Source organism: Falco biarmicus, chromosome 3, assembly GCF_023638135.1.
Source record: "Falco biarmicus isolate bFalBia1 chromosome 3, bFalBia1.pri, whole genome shotgun sequence".
Taxonomy (NCBI): domain Eukaryota; kingdom Metazoa; phylum Chordata; class Aves; order Falconiformes; family Falconidae; genus Falco; species Falco biarmicus.
Genome location: NC_079290.1, coordinates 75,054,653 through 75,073,298, shown reverse-complemented (window position 1 = coordinate 75,073,298; position 18,646 = coordinate 75,054,653). Strand labels below are relative to the sequence as shown.

General features: G+C 41.1%; 1 protein-coding gene across 2 annotated transcripts in view; it reads right to left on the bottom strand.

Annotated features, from left to right (window-relative positions):
- The window catches only part of TERT (telomerase reverse transcriptase), a 33,849-nt gene extending 15,508 nt beyond the window's left edge, over positions 1-18,341 (bottom strand). Inside the window, exons 1-8 of one of the 2 annotated variants that reach the window (XM_056332492.1) lie at positions 17,880-18,341; positions 14,935-16,831; positions 12,098-12,293; positions 7,670-7,859; positions 4,179-4,361; positions 2,719-2,880; positions 2,260-2,355; positions 128-213 (exon numbers count right to left, since the gene is read on the bottom strand). In XM_056332492.1, coding sequence (XP_056188467.1) covers positions 128-213; positions 2,260-2,355; positions 2,719-2,880; positions 4,179-4,361; positions 7,670-7,859; positions 12,098-12,293; positions 14,935-16,831; positions 17,880-18,209 — 3,140 coding nt within the window. In that variant the 5' untranslated portion in view covers positions 18,210-18,341. The remainder of the gene's footprint in view (positions 1-127; positions 214-2,259; positions 2,356-2,718; positions 2,881-4,178; positions 4,362-7,669; positions 7,860-12,097; positions 12,294-14,934; positions 16,832-17,879) is intronic. The other variant, XM_056332493.1, reaches the window with a different exon arrangement.
- Positions 18,342-18,646: the final 305 nt, after the last annotated feature.

Here is an 18,646-nt window from a genome sequence, read left to right as displayed (position 1 = left end):
AAAATCTTTAAAAAAGCTATCAAAAATCCCGAGCCAACTAAAAGAATGCTTCTGCTTAACAGAAAAAAACCCAAACAACCAAAAATACTAAACACACTATGCACAGAAAAACTAACTCCTTTTTTACCTGCTCCCAATCTGCAGGATGGTGTTATGTATCACGTGAAGAAAAAAAGTAAATAGGGTGGAACTTGTCTCATTAAAAGATAAGCTCTAGAAACGGGACAAAACAAAACATTTGTACTTTAGAAATGTGCTGAAACTAAAAATACAGTATAAAATTAATACATACACAGAAACCTTTATGAGAAGACTGAAGTAGTTCAAACCCCTAAGGTAAGGGGAGAAAAAGTCCCACAGACCACAACACTAAAACCAAGATGTGAATATACGCACTAAGCTGCTCACATCCACAAGTGAACGGTGCAGTGTTGGGGTTTTTTTTTGCTTTAGCAGAAAGGTGGTTTTTATTGGTCTTAGATGGGAAAATTGTCAAATATGACACCTAAACCCACTTTTTTAGCTGTTGTGTACTATATTTTATTATTACGATGTATGAGACCATACTCCCTTGGCCACTTTCTGCCCTGTAGGACAATTTCTGTAACTGGCATGTACTTCACAATTCCCCAAGTTTAGATATACTCACTTGCCAGCTCTGCTGCAAAACACACTCTCTGCCACAGATTACCAATGATTCCATGCATGACTGTCCACTCATTATTTATGAAGCTTTTTGTGTTAAAAAATGTGCAATAAAGAAAATAATTTAGAGCAGCTTAAATCCCTTTAACAATGACTTAATGAGAACTAAAGCAAAATTACTTCCTATTTGAATAGATTAAGACATCAGACAAATGCACACAGCTTTTGATAAAGCCACAATAAGATCATGGTTATTTGTATTGAAAAAGCTAACGTGATGCACCTGTGGTACTGACACTTAGGCTGACATGGTACTTCTCTCAGGATACTTTATTTAAAAAGACACAAACAAATTGTTTTCAAATGTAAAATTTAAATAGAATGCTGCTGTTCATGCAATATCTAGCATAGTTATCTGAATCAGATGTCTGCTGTAAAAAAGAACAAAATAAAACCTACATACACATTATTACGAGATCCAGCTAGTTTTCATTTTCATCCATGTACTCATTAAGGTCTCTGCACTTTGTAGGATCCTGGCATTGTGCACCACCCCATACTGTATGTTCTACTCTTATGTCCATAGATATACAAGATCATTTTACTTATGTTACAAACATAAATTACCCTATGTCAAAATTTTCCACTGGCAAGTTTACGCAAAAAGAAATTTTTGCAGAGGAAGTAGCCTGCAAGAATATACTTGCCTGTTCATCTGATGCTTGGGAATCTTTTAGGTTGTTATCATGGAACACCATGATGTCGCCAAGCAATAAGATGTATTTAGAAAGTGGTTGAGGATATCACCTACTTCTATGCCTTTCTCTGTCATGCTCCTTGCACAGAAAGAAGTCTTGAGAACATACATTTGGAATCAGTACAGTTCTTCGCAGCACAAAAATTAAAACAGAAGAACCCTTGCTTCTTTTAACAAAATCAGCTGCAGCAGATTTAAAATACCTATTATTTTCAGCCATACTTTTATTCACTGAAAGCAAGAAATCTCTTTAAACAAAAAATACAAGAGTTGATCTTGTTTTGTGCTGCATTTTAACTCCTCTAAATAAAGAAGAATTCATTTTTATCAGCCGTGGCAGGTAATAATTAAAATAAGCTTTTTTATAAAAAAAACACCCAAAAATATTTTTTCTATTCTGTGCATTCAAGATGCCACATCTATTTCCTTAGCTACTTAGCTTAGAATACATTTTGCTCATTCTTACTTCTGTACATTTTGGAGATAGTAAATGTTGAAGTCCTTCTTTAACAGACAGTTTCTCACTTGAGAACCGTTGTAGCAAACAATGGAATTAGGAAAGGAAAAAGAAAACACTGGTTAAAATGAAAGTTTGAGACAACAAGAAGAAAATCTGGGAGAAGTCTAGAAGGACATTTTGTCAGATTTCTTGCCTGGTACACTCCTTCCACTGAACACAGAGCCTGTTATAAACATGAAAAGAAGAGATGACAGAAATCCTTCCACAGAAGGTGCTGGATAACTAGAAGAGAGGTGGTGTCACCACATTATATGTACATTCAATTGAAAATCCCAATCTTCCTCCAATTCTTCTGTAGTTTTCTTTTTCAGTTCAAAAGAAACCCCCCAATATTTACCTGTTCAACTATTATTGCATTTTGCAATGAGGCATTCTCCTGAAGGTGGGACACAAACTGCTTCATGTTTGGCATAAAATCCTTGAAAGTAGAAACCTGCATATTGAATGTAAAGAAGTAAGTGACAAAAGCAATAGAAAATTCTTTACCAGACTCTTATTCAGTGAAGGTCAGAGGGCCAGCCTTATTGCATTATTTTATCCCACAGTTCTGCTACTGCTAAAATGAAGTATCTTCCTCACATATCTCCATTTCTACAACATATTTATCTTTATTCTTACTAAGATTGAGTAGAAAGTGTAAAAGCAAGCTTTGCTACCTCTGGAAAATATCCACCACTATTAAAAAAGGTTTATGAAGCAATTGCCTAATTCAAATTGTGACTAAAAAATTCTATAAACTATTCTTTGGACTGAAACGTATCTACAGCAACAAACAGAAGAAATTAGCAAGTCATACATGTCTCTTATAGAACTTCTTGGATTTTCCACGTTGTTTAACCATAACCATGGCATAGCGCCGTATACAGTAGACAGTTTTTTTTTCAGGGTTTAAGATCCGTGAAACCACTTCCACAAGTTTATTGTGAGGAATGCTATCATAAGCCCTGGACACATCGGCCTGAAATAAAACAAATACCTTCTGTTAGTTATTCATCAGTATCACTGTAAACACCATGGCAGTATGAAAAAAGTACTGTTGTAGTATGTAAACAAGGCTGAAAGATAAATCACATAGGAGTGAAATTATTGCATCATTCTGTCCAAATTTGTGACAAAACAAACTCATTGCTTATCTGCAAAATCTTTCCTCACTCATCAATGTGTATTCCCTTACAAAGGATAACCAAACCATCAGTTTTAGCACAATTCCTATTATTAAAGGAAGATGATACCATATGCAAACTCAAATTAACACTGAACCTTCAATTGTTTAACTGAAGTTTATTGCTAATATTTTTATGTTTACATATTTTAAGAAACCTTCCTCTCCATATGATCATGGAAGTGACATCTTGGGCTTTTGGAAAGTTCTTTTCCTAAACCTTATATTGCAATCTTACTTCTGCTTTCACTTGTCATAGTTAAAATTGAAAACCTCCTGAAGAAGCAACAGTCTTAGAACTATGTCAATGACATGATTCTTTGGCTTGAAAGATAATGAGACAATCATTAAAAGTAATTCAAGCCAAAGAATCATGTCATTGGACATAGTTCTCCTAAGATTGCACGGGAGAAGAATCCCACTATAATATATAATTTTATATATATATAAATCCATGTAATTTACATACATCTGTATAAATCACCCCAATTCAAACCTACGAATTCAGCTCAAACACAAAATGTTGCCAGCTAGACACAGCTGAAAAAACAAGTGTGTTAAAATACTCCTTCAAATAGTGGGATATGACAAGTGCTCACGTTTTTCAAGTGGCAGAAGAACCTTGCTGGAGACAAGAGAGCTCTAGTGTTCATTTTCAACAGAAACTAATGATACTTAGGTAGAAGACACCTATTTTTAAAAAGATGCTGACTTTATCCAAATGAAGTTTTTCTTGTTTTTCCTTTGGGAAGATGGCCCTTAAAAAGCACATCTGAGTTTATATCTTTGTCTGATTTTTATACCCAAGTAAATATAACTGCAAAAATCCAGTGCATGTGCAGAAGCAAGAGCTACTACGTGACAGGAAGATGGACGAAAAATATCCAAGTAAAGGAAGCACTAACTGCAGGGACATCCCCCCTCAAAAAAACCAAGCAACTCCCCATCCCAAAAAACCAACCAGAGTCTGTGCTAGGGGTGCACCAAAGTTTATTTTGAAAAAAATAATTATGCAGTCAGATCACAGCTATAAAAGTATCCGCACAAGCTGACTTTGACAATTTAGTTTTGAGTATGTAATTAAAAAGACATACCTTTACATAGTAGAAATGAGGAATTTCACCATCTGATTCAAGAACCTTTGTAACAAACTTTTTCCATGTCCTGTAGATATCATTCCTCCCGAACACTGAAGAACCAATAAAACTGGTGTTTATGGTCCGTTCATAATCTAACACACTAAACAGATTTTTGAGTCGAGCGTTGTAGTGATGCATCTAAACAGACCAAAGATGTTTAAATATATAAAGTTAAAGTATGCTGAAACATATTAAATTCTGTACAATACACAGGTTTCCCATTTAGATGAAATATGAGACTAAATTTACTTATTTTATTGTTTTGGTCAACCGCAGTTTTCAGAAAGCCTGAATGCAGCTGCAGTAACCACTTGGAAGTGACAGAACAGCCTCAGAGTTTTTTTGGGTTTTTTTGGTTGGTTGGTTGGGTTTTTTTGCTGTACATTTAAATCCTATGGAAAATAGTTTTTTCTGTACTTTACTCTTGGAAATCAAGGTGTAATAATTAAGGAGATAAATATATGGACTCCAGCAAATACAACCACCACCAATTAGAAAGTAGCTTCTTAAAGTAATTTTTTATCTCTGCTGGAGATTATCATCTCAAGAACAACAAAAAAAACCCACATGCCCCAAGACCTTAGGCTAACTCCACCTGCACCATCAGTTGAGCCTCTGGAAGTACTTTATGCCAGTATGTTAGCAAAGATATGGGAACACTAAAGTACATCAGAGTGGCAGTAAAGTCGTGCAGGTTGATTAGCTCTGTAAACACCTTAAGGGAAAAAAAAAATAAAATAAATATTGACAGACCTGGCAAGAAAAGAATACTGAAAGGGCAAGCCATAGTACTAAAGAAAACAAACTGCACACATAGTATACTTATGAATCAGTTTAGAACTTCAAAGAAATCCTCCAAAATACATACACAAAGCATAAAAGGGTTCTTACTTTCAATGGTAGTTTTGTCATTCTGATATGGATACACTGAAACTGATTATGGAAGCGTTCCAATTCATCTGAAAACATTTATTTTTGCACTGAAAAAACCCCCAATTACAGGTTTCAGTGAAAAGCTGGCAAAACTAAAGCATATCAGAAATCTTTCTTGTACTACTGCCACGGCCTCCAAAACTTCACTGGTTTACATCAGCTATTATGTTCATTCATTGGCTGATCTTGTAAAATGCTTTTGACCAGTTTATAAAACAAAGATTTCTGAAAATTGAGACTGTTCCCTGAATCATTGCAGTGGCTATTTTCTGTCACAGGCCAAGTTCCTAAGTAAAAGAGTTGAAAGAGTAGAGATGTAGCTCAAAGGTAAAAAGAAGCAGCAAGATTAAGGTAATCATCATCAGAAATCTTTTATTCCTTCTTAATGAGGCAATCCCAGGATGGTTGCTTTTTCACAAAAAGCATACCTTCACCTCTTCACAAAGCTGATGGCCATATGGGTGTTATCAGGTGAATTAATAAAAGAAAATTGAGACTGGTTTCAAACCCAGTTTGAACTAGACCTGAGACACCTGGATTTGCAGTAGTCACAGTAGTTCATCATTTTCATGTTAGAAGGAATTCCCTCAGGCCTCTTAATTACCCACAACAGGTCTAATCCAGAGTTGCTAACATTTTGGCAAAACCTAAAGATCTGCAGGAATCTCTGCAGAATGCAGTAAAAGACATTAAGCTTTCAGACAAATGAGATCTTTTTAGAACCCTGCTACCTCCCAGTACTTTGAGCTATTAAAAATGGGAATTAATATAATAAATTGGTTCAAACGAAAAAGGAAGAAGGATGTAAAGCAAATAGGTAAAACTTTTGAAACAAACCAAAATATACACTGATTTGAGGATAAATTCACAGAACAGGACTCATTCCATCATGTATTTTGAAGCAAAGTTTGAGAGTTGCCTAACAATCAGAAGCTGGCTTGCTGGCTATTTGGGAGATTATCTCTGCCAATTCATCTGGCTACATGCCAGCGTTGACTACAGAAGCTGGCTAAGACTACACCTACAATTCCAAACCAGCTTCCAAATTCCAAAATCTGGAATATTGTCACACAGAAAGAACTGGAAGAGCATTTTCCTTTTTAAATGCTAGGAGGAAAGCTGAGAGCAGTCACAAGCCAAGCTGGCTTCCACTAGGTTGGAAGCATTAAAGCCATAAATTGTTTTGCATTAGACGCTTTTCTCTCAGTCTACTATCCGAGAAGAGAGCTAACACTACTACCACCTTCTCTTCCATGGATTTATGAAAATCATTAGCTACACTTTGTGATTAGTTTAGACAGATGAGGTCCATCTAAAAGCTGACAACTTTAGCATCTTCAGTTATCTGTCAGCACTCTCCAACAGGAGTCTATCACCCCCACTTTTCAGTAGATAGAGATGTTCCCTCTCAGCGCCAAGGCAGCCAGGTTAGCACAAATCACTTGACCAGCTACCATGGTCAACTTCGAAACTTCATCTTCTTCAGTATATTTGTCTCATCCTTTATGCCAGATGTGTTACAGGAACAATAGCACCTTTAAAGTACTGCAGCTATTTCCAAATTAACTGTGTGCATACTCTCATATCTGACAGTCTGATCATCACAGAAAGACAACGAGGAAATAACACTCAGAACATCTTTTAGTTGACATCCTGTAAATCTGGTCTGGGATCACATACTGAACACTAAGCACTAAGAAGCTGTTGATTTCTCATACATTTGGGGAACACTTTAATCTTGTGCACTAAATGGGACTCAGCTTTAAGGAAAAACAATTAATACAATCTTAAAACATGGTGAAACTGAGTTCCCACCATTTCTTGTGGTTAGCTGGCCTGTTAGATTGTCCTGTGCAATGTGTGTTCTGTCTCTATTCCCACACTGCAGCAATTCCCAGCTTCCTTCCTAAACCCCTGCTGTGCTTGATCCAGCTTCCTTGCCCTTCTTAGACCTTCTTGTGTAACACAGCCAATTCATCACCATCCAGCCCCCTGGGCTGACCTGGCACCACAGCCAACTAACCGATCAACATGCATAATCATTATTCAGGTAAATCCCAACAGGCTGGATTCATCCTCCCTCACCCTCTGGTGCGCCAAACAAATACAACATGTTAGTTCAGAATACTGAGTATCTTTAAGATTTCCATCCTTCTGCTCCCATAGGTGGTCAATACCTACAACCAGACACAGTCTGCAAGCCTGAGGGAAAGGCATGGAAAAAGAAGAGAAAGAAAACATGACTACCTGACGGGCCGTGCCATTCTGTTAAGACTCATTCCCTTAAGACAGGCTTGAAAACAGAAGTATGTGATTCTGGAACTGGAAGCTAATAGTAACTAAGCACTAGGAAGGGAGAAGGCAAGTTGCAACAGGCAGATCCACTCAGTCATTCTGATATGAGTGTTCCAGTTTACCATGTTAAAACTAGTTTTATATAACATCAAAAACCCCTCACTCACTCTATTAGCCGTCTACATCAAACCCACATAAAACAGTAAGAAAATAAAAACCTTTTTTTCTCTGCTTTCCTTGCTCAAGGCTCGTGATTCAACAACACCACTCACTTTTACTACAGGTCTTAACCCATTCATTTTGGGAATGAACCGGAGCTTTGATGCCACAGGAATGTATTTTTTTTGACAGACAGCTTCAATCTCCTCTGAAGATAAAGCACGTAGACGTACTTTGGCAAAATGGTTTCTAAAATACAAATACACATTTAGTGTAAGTAATAGGAAAGGCACTAAATTAAAACATTTAATCTCTTTATGATAACTGAAACCAAATATATATTCCAACAAGAAATCTGAATTTCAGAATAATTTCATGGTATCTTAACAACAACGTAATACAATAAGTGTATACATTTCTGCTTGATGCAAATTAAGATAACAAAAAAAAAATCTTAACACAAACAAAAATTTAAGCACAGGTTAGCCAAGTACATTTGAACTTTATGACATATTTTTTTATGCCAGACAACAGGAAGTTGGATATTTTTCATGGTATCAGAAGCTTGAAAGTTGAATAGAACCTTCTGTAAACGACGTTAAGAAGGACCCTGGGAAGGACTTGCACACTGTAGTGGGCTGCTCTACTGCCAGCATTTAGGGGACCTACCACTTACTAAAAGTTATAGTGAACTGAGACACTAGGATACATATACAACATAGGGTCATTACGCTATCTAGTAACACAATTCAAAAGAACTGATCCGATGAGCAGGTGTCAGCTAAAGTGAGCAGCAGAAAATAACGAAGAACAGAAGGCTCCGAAGTCATGGGTTCTGAGCTCTGTAAGTTCACCTTACCAGGAAACGTGTTTCCACCTCAGACCTCCCCTCAGGATTTACAGTTCATTGTAACTTAGTCCAGATCTATACTTTCCCATGCCATGAGGCAGGAAAAAGGGATAGAGAAAAAGCCCTTAAGATGTATTAAGTGCCCTCCCTGCAACACAAAAGACCTGGATCAAGCTCCTGCGCTGCCTGTATTGCTCCCAAGGACAAAATGTGCCATTCCAAAAAGACTTACAACCTGGTGATTAGGATACTCCCCTGGGAAGCGAAGATTCAAATCCCCACAACAGAACGGACACAAATCTAAACTTGTATGCAAAATTTTTCACATCCTACACAAACCAACAGGCTGGTTTAGCAAAAGGAGGCCACACTATCACAAAAGGCAGTGGATGGATGGTGGAAACCTGGTAAGCATTCTCTAGGAGACACATGGGAAACCAAGCACGCAGGTAAGAGAGGCACACAAATACTTCTCTCCTGTATGCCAACACAACTCACACACAAGCTAATGATCCAGCCGCTTGGGGCTGTCGGGGTCCGAGTGACAGAGTGGATAATGCACAGAAGGTATAGAGGCATTTAGGGCCAGCAAGTTGAGCTACTACTGAATGTTTTAAGGATTTGTATTCAAACTTTGAAATTAAATTCCTGGCACAGATGTTGCCCAAAGCAAAGCAGAAAGGCCAGGAGATCACTCTTCCACAGCCACAGATCACCATTATTTATTATGACTTAAAATCTTTACTGAACCTATAAAACTTCATCATGTACTATAGTATTAGGTAGATCACCAAGACAAAACACAGAACTCCAGTTCAACAGAAACTGAATTATTGTATCACCATCCCTTTACAGTTCATATTTAAGACTGGAGGAAAAAGAAAAATCTCAACCACTGTAAAAAAAAAAAAAATACCACTTCCTTTGAAAGTGAAGACAAAGGCCAATCACTGGCAAATCTTCATCATTACTACCTCTGGCAGCTGTAGAATTGGATGTCATTTTGCCTGCAGCAACATTCATAGTTTATTTCATCGCTAACAGTTTTGAATATGCACTGATCTGGGGGCCACTGAACCATTCTGCTGTCCTTTGCACACTCACAACACTGTTAAGCACTGAACTTTGAGGAAGCTGAGTGGATGGTCCTGCTGTCTTTTGACATCTCACCATAAACTGACAGCGGGGATTCAGAACTTCTGCAGCATTTTCAACCCTCAGCAGCCACTCTGCCTGTCAAGGGCAGGGAGGGCACAGTCCTTAGGAAAACCAGTGCTGTCATCACAACATAGGGTGCATTATTTTTAAAACATAACTGCATTCTGCAGGCCATGGAACTGGAAGCAACCATACCATGAAATACTGAATTTATCTTTGTAAGTACTATTTTAATAAGTTTGTATAGCTTCAAAAATTAATAAAGTTGTCTGTGTGCAATGACCAGCATACTCTCACCTCCACCCATACAGCAAGACAAACACACAGATTCCGGTCCCCTCTCAGAACCGTGGTCTGTACCCCAGAGCATGATTCTGCACAGGAAGATCTACTCATGTGGACAGTCCTTCAGGATGAGGATTTACTCCCTAATGACAACACAGTGCAAAGGCAAGCTCATGAGTAAAGTCCAGGCCAACTCAGCCCGGCCTGTTACATCCATTCTCTTTCTCCCAAAGGAGGATGCAGAAGAACTGAAAAGGCACCAGTGGCTATGCTTGGCTGTGAACACCCTCCTGTGAGCCAGCTCAGAGCAATCACCACAAGCAGCTCCAGCTGAGAAGAACCAGGACAACCATAGAACAGCCATTAGGGCAACAACAGAGGCCACCAGATACTGTTCCTCCAGGAAAGACAGAAGCAGCTCAACAGCCGCTGGCACTGATTCACCAATAGTGCCTGAAAACGCTGGCTGGTTGAGAGAGTATGATGCCTGGAGAGCCTGAGAACAGCTGAGGCAGCCCTAAACAGCTATTTCCCAGTATCTCTAAACCCCGGTCTCTCTCCCCGCATGTGAAGTAGGCAGCTTGCTACCTGTACGAGTGCAGTAAACTGATTTAGTAGGAGCCTTCACGTTACACTGCACACTCAAAAAAGCAGTGTGGAAGTCCTAGCCTTGTGAGTGAAGCTTAAGTGCAGCTGCTGGGATCAGGCTAAAAATCCACACAGCTATATATATCCTGTAGCAAACAGCAAACACTTGCCCTTGGCAAGCACTCAACATCACGTCCTTGGGATGCTTCCCCAGCTTCCAGTGATCTGTAGTTCACAGGGGCTTCCCAAGCCAAAAGGTGAGAAGGGACTCATGGACAGCGGGGAAAAAGGTGGAGAGGAAATCAGAAGAAATGAGATCAGCCCAAGTTAGGGTCTTTTGAGTTCAGAGCACCTTGTCCTTACACATTGGGTTTTTCCGAGAAACTGGCAATAGAGACAAAAAGGGCTAAAACCAGAAACATTTGTTTTCTTTTAATCACATACCCCACTAAAACCAGCATTTTATCTAATATGTAGAAGTGCATTGTATCTAATATGTAGAAGTTAGTACTTCATGATACTTTATGCCAAAAAGTAGCCTTTAAAGTAGATTAAAATTACATAAAACACTAATTGCAACACTAACCTGTTAGTGTGAAGACAAACAGAACATGTGGAACTGCAAATTATACTCGACTACTATTGTTTAAATTGCATATTGTGCGCTACAACTGCAAACAAGATTGAGGCCCCATTAAGTGCTAACACATCTGCAGAAAAGCTGCACTGGAGATAGCAAAGCTAGCATCAGGGAGTGGGGGGGGGGAATGAAAAAAATAACACATATAACATTGTAGACCACCAGATCACTGTGAAAGCCAAAGGTTTACCATATAAAACAGCCGTTAAAACATAAGACATCAAGTATGTTCATTTTGTACACCAATTTAAAATGAAAACCCGAAAGACGTGAACTATGGAGTTGTGTGCACTATACTGCTCATTGAAATCACCTTCAGATCTTTCCTATTTTCTCACTTAATTGCTCAAAATTTGACCTTAAATAATGCCCTAACTTAAAACATGCATGCATTTTTAAGACCAAAAAGTAGCAGAATTCCACAGCCACACTAGAAAAGAAGCCACAGCTTTTAAAACCCTCAACCTCCAAAATAACACAAAATCAGAAGGCTACTGTCTGAATTTAGGAATAGAGTATTACAGCATTTCAGCAGAGGTTTGGTTTTAGTTTTTTGTTGTTTTTTTTGGTTTTTTTAATAATTAAAACAGTTGAAGCAAATTCAGTATTAGTAAAATTAACTTTCCCAAGGTTACTTTTGGATTCTGTCACTATGCTTTACTCGTTGTTAAAAGATGTAAAAAATTGACTTATCAAAACAAGATCCTCTTCATAATGGATTTTATTATTGCAGAAGTTTCTCTTCCCTACCAAAGAATTCCAAATTTGAATCAGTTTTCTCACATAAAATATTTCTGAATTTACATGCTGTGCATACTACAATCACAGGCTGAATTTTCTTTTGGGAAATTAAGCTAAAGGAGGATAAATGGGCATTAACAAATGAAAGCAGAATTACAACTTCACACTACAGAACATGAGATTTCCACAAATTTCATTAATATTTGATTATTTTTCTAACATTACCTAATTCCAATGTTCTGTAACTTGGCCCAGATAAACTTTCGGTAGTAGAAAAGCATGTTTTTCTGGAACATGGTCTCGGTGATATAGAAAAATGATCTGAGCAACTCAAGAACATAGGTATTCATCAGCCAGTATAGGAATTTAGCCAAAATTTCTTCACGGAAACAATGTTCATAGGCAGCAACAAAATGATCACCTTCAATAAACAATTCAAAGGTAGTTATAGTAAGTATGAACTATTTGCATTAGTAAAGAAACAGAACATACAAACAAAAAAACCCACACATAACACACTTTTCTTAGCTTGAGGTTAATGGAAAGAAAAAAACCAAATACAAACAATTGCACAGATGCCACTCCAAATATTCACTGGCATTAAGTAATGTGAATAATTCAAGCCTATAGTACAAACATAGAAACTAATTTGGAGTGACAAGCTGACATACAGGATACAAATACATGCCATTAGTAGCCCAAAAACTTTATTTTCTTCCCCCTCCATGTTGACTGTGCAAGATCTTTAATGCACAATGGCAAGATTATCGTGAAGGGAAAAATAAAATGGAAATAAGCCTACTACAATATAAAACTTTAAGTAAAAAAAAAAAAGCAAAAGAATGAAAATACTTAGGAATACTGTAAAAGCAGCAGAATTAAACTGGGCTGACTTAGGGATCAGAATGATATTCAGGTTTCCCAATTACATAAAAATTAATTTCAGGGTTCGGCCTTATTTCAGATAACCTACATAAAACTTACTGCCTCAGTCAAAATAATAAAAAAAAATAAATCACCCTAAGTCCATCAGCACTTAATAATATTTAGAATGCACAAAAATAATGAATCCAGAACATTCCTAGCTACTGTTAAATCTAAGGCCACACAGATTTGTAGTGATGTCTAAATATGGGTGAGTAGGGGATAAAACCCTGTGCTACAATACTGAACATTTGCCAACTTCCAATAATACTTTTTCTAATGAAATCTGAGTAGAATTTCGCAAAATACAACAGGACTGTTTAAAGAAATTATACAGAAATATTAGTTTAGCTGCATAGCACAAATCATTATTATGGCACAAACGTGTTAAAAACAGCTTAATTTTGACACAGCAGAGCTGAGGCTTAAAAGTGAAAGTTAGAAAATTAAAGCAAGTTTCCAATTCTCTACCCTGTTTGGGTTTTGTGCACTTCAGGGCAGAGACATGTATTTTCATGACCTAAGAAAAGATTACCGTAAAACAGTGTTCACTTCAACAGAAGCCAGGTAACACCAAAGAAAAAAAAAACAATGATTGTTATAAAATTCTCTAACTGAAGAGTTGCAGTATGCAGTTGTAATACATTAAATCAGGATGTTACTTAACTGTTGGGAGGGAGGTCATTTGTTTTCTAAGTCCTTGACAAACAGATTAAGTGATGGCTACAATTCAGGGAACTGATGAGAAACCACTACTATTTTTGGAGAAAAAAACCCACACCTACAGTGCAGCAAAGCAATTAAATGTGTGTTTATAAACTTCAAGCGCATAAGAGTAGTTTCAGGAAAATTAACATCAAGCCCATGTGTTGCTTTTCCTGGGATAAGGCCACAGAATAAGAGGGTACTACATTTTTTTAAGATAAGATATTCCAAATGACTATGAACCAAACATATTTTAAAATAAAAACCTTTTAAAATATTTAAGTCCTCACCATTTTGAAAAGCATGGGTTTTGAGCCATATTTTCTGAATAAAGAATCAATATATTTGCTAAAATTAAGTTTCTTATGCAAGTGTAACCTCTCCTATTTTTTACATCAGTTCTCAAACATCAGACTTTTATTTTCCTCCTACACTACAAAGAACCTGTAGTAAGTTCAGAACCTTATCGCACCTTTTAAAAAGGCACACCATTTTCAGCTGACATTACTGTAGGAGCCAAGTACATTACCAGGTAAGAATACATACTGCAAACATATCAGCTAAGGAAGTGCAATCCAGATTGTATAGATGGGAGAATGGAAGCACAGAAAAATGACAATATGCACTAGATCCTACAGCAATCAATGCCAAAACCACAGCTTCAGCCAAGATTTAAGTCCTAGGTCTGAAGGACTTCTGCAAGGAAGCAAGATTTACCTATCATCTGAAAGAAGACTAAACAGAAGGGATTCATATAGAATTTGGAGCAATCAGTTGGTGCCCTCACAACAGTTTCTTTCCACCAGAGACCACGCAGTCAGGTGACCTCTGCACCACCAACCACCAAGCTTGAAGCAGTGCTCAATACGGGTGTCTTAGTCTTGTTCCTAGAGAAGAGCTCTAGAAAGGTGACAGATGGTGGGCAAACCCCATATAGCGTGGGTCCTGTACCCACAGTGTTGATTGGGGCTGGGAGGACACGCTGTGGGATGATGAAGGTTCACTCCCACAGCAGAGGAACAGATGCCACCACAAGTGTCTCGACTCGTCTTTTAGTTCTCTCTGAAGGCTTACAGAAACCAACAGGCTGCATTTGTTCCTTACATGCTTTGGTCATACTTTAACAAATTTTCAGAGTTACTACAGTTTGAAGGGCAGGGGTAGAAGGGAAAGAATTTTGTTGAAAGGCCCAGCGTCTGAATTAATTTTTATGAAAATGTCATCCTATTAAACACAAAAATTAATGTGATGCAAACTTAAGTTCTGGAAGGAGGGCAGGCTTAAGTGTTCTTCCACTATCAATTACAAACACTGCCAGGTTTGTGCTCTCAGCTATGCTTATTACTAATGAAACAACTCTCAATCCAGATTCAACACCCTCCCCTTCCCACATCTGACACCCCCACCACTTAATTCCTTAATTTAAGAAGTACCTTTGACTAGACGAAGCCACATGCAGTCATTGACTCTCATCTTCCACATCAACTGCTGCAACGAAAGCTTAACAAACTTCCCCATGGAAATGAACACTTTCACATTTTTTAAGAACCGGCACTTGTTATGGTTTGAACCCCAAAGCTCCTCGGGAACAACCCGCTCCAGGCACTCCCTCACAAACATGTACACCTGCCAGTGGCTGCTGTGCTGCCTGAGGAGCTTCCCAAGAGCTGAATCACACACCTCTCCCGAGTTTTGCTCCTCACTCTGCGACCCCTCACGCACAGATTTTGCAAGAGGAGCGCTTAAGTTGTCTGGCACATCATCGTGACCAGATTCAGATCTGCTGCTTGTCACAGACTTAGTAGGCTCTTTCCCAAACTGTTTTGATTGCTCGTGAACCTCTGCTTCCCCAGACAAGGCTGCCTGACAAGTCAGCTCAGTTTTTGTCACACTGGTTTCAGATATCCGAACAGGGCAATTTTTTTTCAAGAGAACTAAGTAAGGGCACCTTCCATGGTTCTTTAACAGTTTCTGAAATACATGTCTCATTTGCCAGTAGCGTTTGGGCAACCTCTTCTTTCTCCAGTTGTGATGTGGCAGGCTTTGGTTGTGCTTTTGCCCCAAGACATTTCGGCTTAAGAATATAGTTTCTATAAGCCGTCTTCCACCTGCCTTACAGCCCCGCAAGCAATTCAATAAAAATGATCTAGGAAAACGTTCTTGGAAACTTCTGCGAGAATACAGAAGAAACTTCCTGTCAATGTCTACTGCAGAACGCAAAAACGTATTTGGTAACTTCTTTGCCAAATGAGCTAGGGGACTTTCCTGCCTTCCCCATTTTGAAGAAACACCCTCCATGGGTTTGACTTGTGCAGAATCCAACTGAGACTCACAAATACGCATCTCTACTCCTTTCCTATGGGATTCTGCTTGCATTTCAATGCTAGACTTTAAAGGTCTGTTACTCTGAACTCCTCGCAGAAAAGAGTTTTCACCTGCCACAAAGTTCTTCCCATCACAAGATGTGCGAGCTAAAGAAGGACCAGACATATTACTGTTACTTCTTTGAGAAATGTGCTTTTTTTTAATAAGACTTACAGAATGTGATGTGACATATCCAGTTCCATATCTCTTGGAACTACCTTGGTTTACATCAGGAGTGATATTACAAGCCTTTCCGTCTCTCACTTTCTCCTGTACTTTTGCTCTCTTAGCTGAAATTTCAAGTTGTTCTCTATCAAGCTTCCTTTTTAAAGATGGTGTTGTGGCTGACAAATGTAAACCAGAGTTACTCTGTTTTTCCAGACCTTCAGTAACCACTCCGATCTGTTTGCTTGCAGTTTTTGCAGAACACTGGTAACTGGACATTAAGCTTTGTATCTTGTTATTTTTTTTATTTCCCATGCTGGAGACATTAGCTTCAAGTCTTTGTCTGCATTTCCACCAATGCAACCTTGATAGATACTGTCTATGAAACATAAGCCTTTTTTGCATATAGTCAAGCAAGCCACTACGTTTATGCTTTGAAAACCTTTGTTTAACAAACACTGTGGGTGTGTCTACATTATGCGAAATAAGTTCATAAACTGGTTGCCCACAAACTTGGTAACAATTACTAGGGGGAACCAGCATAAAGATTGCACAGTGTTCTAATAAATACATCATCACATCATCCCCTATCCTGCTCAGCAGTGTTTCCCAGAGGCTGCTGATACGAATAGTTTCTGTTGTAGTATTGGGTAGGTAGCTGTATATACTTGAAGATGGAATTATTTGGAATTCAGAACAATTTTCATCCAGTAAGGAGTATCCATATGCCAGGACATTCTTCTTTCTTTTGTCACACAGTCTCTGAACAATTCTTGTGATGACTTCACTCTGACTAGATAACTGAAGAAAGAAAGAAAGGAAGAGAATTAACTTTTATCACCAACTCTTCCATAAACCACAGTATACACTTTAAACAGACATGCAAGGCACACAGTCCTAGACACCGGCTTTCAAAGCAATATTAATGATTCACAAGTTCCATACCCAAAAAGAGAGCTTTTCACGTGCACCGCAAGACATTTACGTGCAGCAACACGGGCCTACGACGTTAAGGAAGTCTTTTGAGCGTCTGCCCTTTTGATCCCAGTTCTTATGCCCAGGAACACCCCACGCTGCTCCCCTCTGCTCCCGGAGCACCCCGGGCGCCCAACACCTCCAGGTCACTGCCCGCACAGATGTGGTCCTACAGGCGTGACCAGGCAGGCCCCAGCTTCCAGGGAACCAACAGGTTTCTTGAGGCCTCCATTTCCTTTTATACACGGTTCAACTGAACGCCTCGGCTCACGGTTCTAAAACCCGCTCAACAAGCTTGCAAAGTTTGCTTCCTACCACATCAGAGCTTCGCTGACGCCGCGGCGGCTCAGAAAAGCGATCCTTCCTCTCGGAAGGGTTTCTCCTGCTTAAACAACGGCCTGCGAGCGGCTTTCCCCCCTCCCCTACCCTCTCCAGAGCGGGCAAGGGGCATTTTTGATTTCCAGCCGCTCCCCGGCCACGCCGGGTTTGCCGCCACCGCAGGGGGCACGCATGGCGCCCGGGGCAGGCGGACCTCCCGCCGAACCCACCGGCGCAGCAGCGCTCGGCTCCCCCGCGCCCCAGAAGGAGGGGGCGCGACCCCGCCGCTCCCCGCCGGCAAGGGCCGACCGCCGAGGGCCCGGCGGGGGCCGGCGAGGCCCGGCCGCGGCAGCCGCCACGAGGGGCGAAGGGCCGCCGCCCCCGCGCCCGCATGGAGGACAGGAAGCGCTGCCACCGGGCCGCCGGCCCCAGCCGCCCCCGCCACCCGCGGCCCCTGGGGGGCCCGCGCGGGACCCCGGCGGCGGCCGCTCCTCGGCGGGGGCGGCCCGGGCCCGGGCAGGTGCGCGCAGGCCGCCAGGCGCGCCCCGGCTCCTACCTGCTGGAAGGTGACGGGCCGGGGGATGGCGCGGGCCCCGCGCGGCACGCACACCACGCACTGCCCCACGAAGGTCCGGTAGCAGGGGGCGTCGTCGCCCCGCAGCACCTCGACCTCCCCGGCGCCGCTGTCCGGCAGCTGCCGGACGAAGGTCTCCAGGGAGGCGACCTCGGCGTAGCAGCCGCGCAGCGCGGTCAGCAACGCCGCGAAGGGCTCCGCGCCCGCCATGTTGCGGGGACGGGGCACGCGGCGACCCCGCGCCCTCCTCCTGTTGCTGCTGCTGTCGCCGCCGCCGCCGCCGCAGCCGTCGCCGCTGCCGCCGCCGGGCATTATGGAGATGCCGCTGACAGTCGGACCGTACAGATTAAAAATAACGAAGCAAACGCCCTCGCAACGTCGTCGCACCGCTGCTGCGAGCGGGCGCTACCGGGCAATGGCGGGGCGGGGCGGGGCGGGGCGGGGCGGGGCGGGGCGGGGCGGGGCGGGGCGGGGCGGGGCGGGGCGGGGGCCGCCGTCCAGCTCCCGCGCTCCTTCCCCGCGGCGCGGCCCGGCGCGGCCGAGGCAGGGCGGGGGGCGCTGCGCGGCGGGGGGCGTGTGGCACGGCTGCCCAGGCCTTCTGGCTTTTCTTTTCAGGCAAATTCACGTAGGTTCTTCCCGGTGGATAATTCGTGCTGTGTGTTTTCGGGATGCTTGGCACGGCGCTCAAGAGAGGTGTTGAAGAAAGTCTGGAAAGTCTTTAAGTTCTTAAGTGAGTAGTGCCAGTTTAT